The following is an 8,122-nucleotide window of genomic DNA, read 5'->3' on the forward strand; positions in this document are numbered from 1 at the left end:
ACGCACGCACACACACACACACACACACACACACACACACACATATTTAGGCCATACGTATTTCGCCAAATGTTTACCTAATTATTACACGCCCAGAAAAGGGACACTGGGTTTCATGTGGATAACCATGTAAGTTTGGTAATGTTTTAATGAATATGGAAAAAAATATATAAACTAAAAAAGAATCATGTTTGAATGTGAAGCTGAAACCTTTTGTGGTGATTGAAGGCTTCAGATTCAGTGTTTTCAAAAGGGTTCTTTCAGAACCTTTCCACCTAGGCTAGGTGTAAAGGTAGCACAGACGGAGGGACCGTGACGTTTGTGTTTGGGTCGCGGGGGGGATAGCAGAACAGCTCTCTCAGTGCACACAGTGTTCAAGGTTTGTGTTTGGGTCGCGGGGGGATAGCAGAACAGCTCTCTCAGTGCACACAGTGTTCAAGGTTTGTGTTTGGGTCGCGGGGGGGATAGCAGAACAGCTCTCTCAGTGCACACAGTGTTCAAGGTTTGTGTTTGGGTCGCGGGGGGATAGCAGAACAGCTCTCTCAGTGCACACAGTGTTCAAGGTTTGTGTTTGGGTCGCGGGGGGATAGCAGAACAGCTCTCTCAGTGCACACAGTGTTCAAGGTTTGTGTTTGGGTCGCGGGGGGGATAGCAGAACAGCTCTCTCAGTGCACACAGTGTTCAAGGTTTGTGTTTGGGTCGCGGGGGGGATAGCAGAACAGCTCTCTCAGTGCACACCCAGTGTTCAAGGTTTGTGTTCGGGTCGCGGGGGGATAGCAGAACAGCTCTCTCAGTGCACACCCAGTGTTCAAGGGACAGGCGGAATGTGGCCATGAAGAGAAACAGTCCATTCCTGACACTCTGCTGTTCAAGAGAGCTCCATGACCTAGAATGCTGCTGCATGCCACTGGGCCGTGTCGGTCAAAGCTTATGCGTCCACATTTCATACCATTTAAAATGTAGTTTTTTTATCACTAATCCGATGCCTGAGGAAGGGGCGAAAGACAAAGCCTCTTGAACCAGCAGGTGGCAGTGTCTCCCTCCTCCTCCTCTTTTTATGATCTGGAAATGTGTTGCCTGGGCATGATCAGGGGGGCATGGAGGAGGCCTATAGCATATGATCATGTTAGACCCGCAGAACGCTTTGTCCATATTTTTTACAGTCTATGGGCATGATGAGCGTATTGATTGGTCGAAAACAATATTGAAAAACACTGAAATGAATTGAAACTCTAAACCCAAACTTGCACAAAATATGAAAATGGGCATGCATGTGCAATGTTACCCCACTTATACCCTATATATATAATGTGGTTACCAGCACGGACCCCCAGGGGTCTATGCTATAGGCCTCCTCCATGTCCCCCTCTACGTATGGAATGGACACGTGACTAGGGCTTTAAGCAACTAGTCGACTATTCGACTAGTAAATCCACTAGTCCACCTTGCTTGTACTATAGTTGACTAGTTGAAGAAAAATAAATAATATAGAAAACGTATTTTTTTCTCCTCCCGTTTTTTTGTAGGCCTCAAGATCAGCTAGAATGCTAGATTATAGTCCCCATTGTACACAGTTTTTAAATGTATATCATTAAAGGAAAAAAATATATATATATTAGTTTTTACATAATCGGTAGTTAAACAACTAGTCAACTAGTAAAAATGACTAGTAGTGAAAGCCCTACATGTGAGGTGACATCGTTGTGCAGTTAATAAGTCGTTCATATTTTCACTCTCTGCACATCTGAGATTTAAATGAAGGCAGGTTGACTGACTGCGTGGGTTTCACTGCAGGGCCGGCTCTTTGTCACCAATCCATTCCCTTAGCGGTAATAATAATAATAATTCCTAGCTGCGTCCACTCTAAAACAAAGCAGTTCTGTCATCCACTGTGGAATGGATAACTGTGGTGCCTTTTCCCCTTCACCAGGTGCTAAACGAGTATTTCCACAACGTGTGTGAGTTGGACCTCGTCTTTAACTTCTACAAGGTAAGACCAAGCTCTTTCAGAGTGGTGACAATTCTCAGTCATACATGTGTGTACTGTGTTGTATAGTGTATATATATACTATACAATGTGCTGTTAAGACAAAGGGGGTGGGTAAAATAATAAACTACATTGGTGATTTGTTTTAGTGCATCGTGGTTATTTATGGTGGTGCCATGGCAATGGTATGTAGCTTATAATTACACCAGTCCTTCCATTATAATGCTCGTCTGGCAGGCAGGGCTGTGTTTCTGACCTGTGAATGAAACTCTGCATGGATAGGGTTCAGTTATGCTTGTCACAGACATCTTCTTATTCCCGAGACTGTAGTAGTAGTTGTGTGTGTAAAATTAATTTCACATTTACTTTGTGTTTGGTGCTGCTGGCAATAACCTTGAGCCCTGGGCTCCAGTCTCGGTCTCCCCATAGAATCCCAATCTAACCTCCCTCCACGCTGTGTCCCTGCGGCTATCCAACAAAAACAAGCATTGATGCCTTCCAAAAGTCATGTGGCAGCCAAGATATATGGACTTTAATGTTTGTTTAGGGCACACTAAATGCCATGTGGCCAATATAAATACAGTGGGCGCCCCTCATTTCGTGTTTTTTGCACTTTTTGCATTTTCGTACTACAGTAGCTGTTCTAGAGGAGAGGGGAGAGGATATTCTGCGCCATAATGATCAGTCACTGGGGGCCCCAGTAATATTAATGGTCAGACTCTCCTGTGAGCCAGTCCGACATAGGGACACCCCTGTCTGCCTGACAAACAATCATGCACCACGTGGAGGTCTTATAACCACCACTATGTGGGTCTGACCCTTCTGTATACCTATGCCCACTCTAAGCGCCTATAGCTCAGGCCTAGGAGCCAGCAGGAGGTCCATTTGGGACCAGCATGCATACATTTAAGGACACGACTGCCTGACAGTCTTGCAACATGTGGAGGTCTTATAACCACCATCAGTGGAGACTGTCCTCCCTACCTATGCTAACTCAAGAGGTCCTATCTCTGGAGTAAGAGCCAGCATGGTCCACATGGGACCAGTGGGACTATAAGCCAGGCGACATATAGGAAGTAGGAACACTCCTCCCAGCCTAAGCTAAACCCCAATTCCTTAGTTTCTACCTCCTCCACACTCCGTTCCCCAGCATGCCGTGACTTAGAAATTGTTTGCATTTGAGGAGTTGAGAACGAGGAGAGTGCAGGCTCCCTAAGCCACTTGGAGTGAGATCTGGCAAAGATCTTTCATGTATCGTTTGCAGAACTGTCTTTGTTGAAATGTGTGGCGTATCATTTATTTTGAGATGTTTCCTCAATGTGGACATGCAACGTTACTGGTGCAAGTTGCAACAACCTTTGCAGGAACCTATGGCATAACATTTATTGCACTTTGCGTGCTCAGCCTCAAGAGTAATTTCCCTCTCTGTTAACCACACTCGCAAAGTGCATTAAATGTGATGCCATAGTTTCCTGCAAAGGATGTTGCAACTTGACATGGAACAAAGCATTACAAATAGTGTAAGCGTAACGTTCCACCCAGCGCCCTCCTGTCCTCTGCCCTCAGGTGTACACCGTTGTGGACGAGATGTTCCTAGCTGGAGAGATCCGAGAGACCAGTCAGACCAAGGTCCTGAAGCAGCTCCTCATGCTGCAATCACTCGAATAAGGGGGTCCAGATGTCTGTCCTTTACCCGTTTACCCCCTGCCCCCACCCCCCAATTCACCTCACCTAACCTCGCCCCCCTTTTCGACATCATTCTGGAAAGGACTCCTCATTCGTCAGTGTGTACAGCTGCCATGGAGCTGGCTCCGCCCCTTACAGAACTTCTGGGGGGGGATATATATATATATCATATCGAGTTATAGTGACACCATATATTAGTCTATATATGGTGTCATTCAGCGAGCGTAGGACCGTGGTGCACAGCCCTGGCCTGAACCACTCGCTCCTCGGTGTAGCGGTTGCATATTTCGATATGTTTGAAGGTTTACGGCACTTAACATTTCATTTCATGATGAGCTACAGTACAGTAATTACAATCAATGTTTTATTCAGCTTGACTTAAGCCATATATATATATATCATGCCAGTTAAGTCTTTGTATTCAATTACTTTGTAGCTTGATGGGATCTTTGACAGATTGATCCCCCCCCCCCCCCCTCCCCCTCCTCCCCCCCTCCCCCTCCTCTCATCTTCCTAATCACGAACCCCAGCCTTCATTCAATAGCACTAATGTAACTAAAACTAACACCATGGAGTATGAGATATTGCCTGTGATGATCCATGTGTTTAAAAAATAAATCTAAATAAGATATTTGCACATGAACTAGCTCCCATTTGAAAGACATGATGCAACCGTGACGTTTGGAGCACAGAGCCTCTTTCTCAAGACCCTGCTCACAGGGGAGGGGGAGCCAGTTGGTGTGCAGCAGCAGTGCTGTTCTTTGGTTGGTTACTGTAGAATATGCGTGCGTACGTGTGTGTCGTATCGTCTTCCATCCATGTGTGCAGACAACCCCCGCAAACGATGTTGCTGTGGTTCTGGTCCTGGTTCCAGTATATTGGACCGATGTAGAGGCTTCACAGTACAACTAAAGCACTGCTAAGCCCAACACACGCCGGGTGCGCAGCGACGCGGCAACGCCTGGAAAATAGAACGGTGGCGTATCGGAGCGTCAGGCGAGGCGTCAGCGCGCGTCTGACGCCGCCGGTGTGCGATAGGTTCATTGAAAATAACGGAGGCGGCTGTTTTGACGCGCGGCATTCGCAGGCGGTGTGTGTTGGGCTCTAGAAAGCTCCCAGGATGCTAGAGTAAAGCTTAATTATTTACTTGCAGAACTACAAGCTATAGTATTACCTTTTATAGATTTAGTTTAACGGCTATACTGTCGTTCTATTCTATGCCACTCAACAGTTTGATGTGAACACTACACTATCGCCTCTAAATGCCCAATAGAAGGACAGCTTCTATTGTCAGAAGGACAGCTGACGGGTCAATCTAGTAATAATAGTATGTGTTTTATGTAATGCAGTACTGTGAGGTTTGCGTGGTATGGTGTTTACATGCATTATGTGTAATTGTATGAAACTTGTATGAAAAACGCGTTCATTCCATACTTTTCCTAGAGCCTTTCCAACCCTTCCCCACTACATGGTCTGTTTCTGTCAGGATCATTATATGGTTGTCACCCTAAATGCACATTATGAAATTGGCTTTGTACAGAAATTAAATCCCCCCCCCCCCCAGCGGAAGCCTCCTGAATTACAACACTGAATTGAGGATTTCTGTGTTGATAGTACCTTCCATAATCCTAAATCTTTTGATTACATCCAGTTCTGGAGGTTGAGAAGTTATAATGGGTTACATGTTACTATTGTTGAATTTTTGTATGTTTTATTTTTTTTTATTATGATTTGGCATTAGTGTAGATGTACTGAACCCCCCCCCCCCTCCCCTCCCCTCCCCTGTGAGCTTGTTGAAGATGTATGTTTGTAGGTGTTACTCCTCTCCCGTTGAATTAATTTTATGCCTTTCAGTGTATATAATGAAAACAAATGAAGTGATATATAAACAACTGTTGAAAAAGAACACCTTGGCCTCTTGTCTTGCTTTTCTGTGGTTCAGATGATTTCTATTCAAATGGGTCTATTTAACCCAGTGATACTCAACCTCAGGCCCGCGGGCCACATCAGGCCCGCGGGACCATTATGACTGGCCCACCAATGAAAATCTTAAAAAAAAGAAGAAAAAAAAATCTGGAAAATGAAATAAAAATAAATAAATCTGAATGAAGTTATCTTTAATTACATTATTATAAGTAATACTATTAGAGTTGTACTATTACTCGAACGAAAATAAAAGCTTGGGGGGGGGGGGGGGGGAGATGCAATGCAAATGAAAGACATATACTGTGTATCCCTATTCCCTGACATAATTTTATAGCTAAACGGACAGAATTCTATTTTATTTGAATGATGAAACCCAGCTGCCATTAATAGTTGGAAATGGAAATGGAAATTGCGGAAATTGTAATTGCGGAAATTGCGGAAATGGTGGAAATGGAAATTGCGGAAATGGAAATTGAGGAAAATGCGGAAATGGAAATTGCGGAAATGGTAATTGCGGAAATTGCTCCTCACTTATAGCTATCTATTTTCAGGTAGATTGTTTTATTTTACTCAGTCAGCCATATCACTACTCATTTTTTTTCATGAAAAAGGTCATAGCTGGGTAATCTATTTTCAGGCAAATTGTGTTTATTGTATTTTATTTTACTCAGCCATAACAATTTATTTTCTGTTAACCAACTTGCTGGCTGGCAGGCAGGCAGACAGCTACTCATAGACAGACAGACAGACAGCTACTCATGGAGAATTGGACAGGCAGGCAGTCAGACAGCTACTCATAGACAGGCAGACAGACAGCTACTCATGGAGAATTGGACAGGCAGGCAGACAGCTACTCATGGACAATTGGACAGGCAGGAAGGCAGACAACACGCATGTGTTTATGCAAGAAAATGTAACACATTTATTTATTTACATATTGTGTGCATGCACATTGTACTTTGATACATTTTGCGAAAATAAAGCAATTGAAAGAGAGAAGTTATCAAGTATCATTAATGTCGTAATTTTATCTACTGGCCCCTGGCCCCTTGCCATTTTTGTAATGTGGCCCACAGGTAAATCTATTTGAGTATCCCTGATTTAACCCATTTAGACCTGAAGACATTTCTGCAAATGTCTTCTAAATCCTGACATTTTTCTGAAAAGCCTATGTTTCTATGTCAGTCATTCTTAATGTTTTTCATGTCAAGGACCCCAAAAATATATGTAATTGGCCGCCGACCCCCATCTGAAAATATGTTGTTCCAGGGACCCCCCATGAAGCAAAGATTGAGTTAAAAACGATCGCTCTGACAGAATATATATTCAAAGATGTGCACCACATTTCCACGATTTTTCAAAAATAGCAGACCTACAAGCTCATAGCGCGGCACCGAGTGCCGCGCTATGAGCTTGTAGGTCTGCTATTTTCAGATATGTTATAGCTAAAGTTGGGGTCTCAGCTGGTCGTATTCCAAGGACGCCATTTCCTTAAAGATGGAGTGCCGCGATTTTTTCCCACACTTAAACATGAGGAGGAATGGGCGTGAGTAAGGCTATGGACCAGAGCTAAATCCCTACCTGCTTTCTCTGCACCATTTAAGGCCTTTTCCAAATGTTAAAATGTAAAAGACCAATATTATTATGAAGAAAACAAGATGTTAAGACCTCTAAACCAAATAGAATAACGTTTTGCGTTGTTTATGGCTTCTGAATGTAGGTCTTTTAACATGTAAAGTCTATGGAGTGACGTCACGTCAGCACCACTAGGTCTGGAAAGGGGGCGGGGAAGGGCTGTGAGATAGGCCTATTAAGGTTGGTGAGGGGTGCGTTAATAATTTAATAATAATCTTTATTGTCCCGAAGGATATTTGTCTTCACAATCTGTTCAACAGTTCAACACCCACATCAAAAACAACACAGAGCACATAACACCAAGACAGTACAAAAAACAAAACATGAGGTCCCCACAAGCTGTGTACAGAACCATCCTATCGGCGGGGCAGTTTGTTTAATGCCGCGATGGCTGAGGGGACAAAACTCCTACTAAAACGGACCTTTTTCCATGGCAAGGTTCTGTATCTTTGTCCAGATGGCATGAGGTTAAAGAAACTATACAAAGGATGGTCAGTGTCATTTGATATCGAGAGTGCTAGTCGTGTGATGGCGTTATTGTTCATATCAGAAAGTGTGGGTGTAGGAAGTCCGATGATTTTGGAAGCAATACGGGTGATACTGAAAAGTTTGTTCCTGTTAGGCATGGACAGTATGGTGTAGAAACATGCAGAACAGTACAACAGAACAGGTTGAATAATGCTTTTGTATTAGCGTGACTGGATAGATGTAATGTGTTGATCAAACCTGAGTCTATTGTCCAGTGTGAGTCCAAGGTATGTGAAGCTGTCTACCTGCTCTATTGTTTTACCATTAATGAGGAGTGGGTTAAGTCCAGTGTGGGTTGTTGTTTCAATGACCAGTTCTTTTGTTTTGACCACATTCAACTCTAGGTAGTTGTCAGTGCAC

The 8,122-nt window shown here is 43.6% G+C and overlaps 1 protein-coding gene across 1 annotated transcript in view; it reads left to right on the forward strand.

Annotated features, from left to right (window-relative positions):
* ap2s1 (adaptor related protein complex 2 subunit sigma 1) overlaps positions 1–5,579 on the forward strand; it is an 8,351-nt gene extending 2,772 nt beyond the window's left edge. Inside the window, exons 4-5 of the mRNA XM_080772303.1 lie at positions 1,931–1,990; positions 3,554–5,579. Of these exons, the coding sequence (XP_080628429.1) occupies positions 1,931–1,990; positions 3,554–3,655 (162 nt within the window). The 3' untranslated portion in view covers positions 3,656–5,579. The remainder of the gene's footprint in view (positions 1–1,930; positions 1,991–3,553) is intronic.
* The last annotated feature ends 2,543 nt before the right edge of the window (positions 5,580–8,122 follow it).

This window comes from Protomyctophum bolini, assembly GCF_963924005.1.
Source record: "Protomyctophum bolini genome assembly, chromosome: 9".
Classification (NCBI taxonomy): Eukaryota; Metazoa; Chordata; class Actinopteri; order Myctophiformes; family Myctophidae; genus Protomyctophum; species Protomyctophum bolini.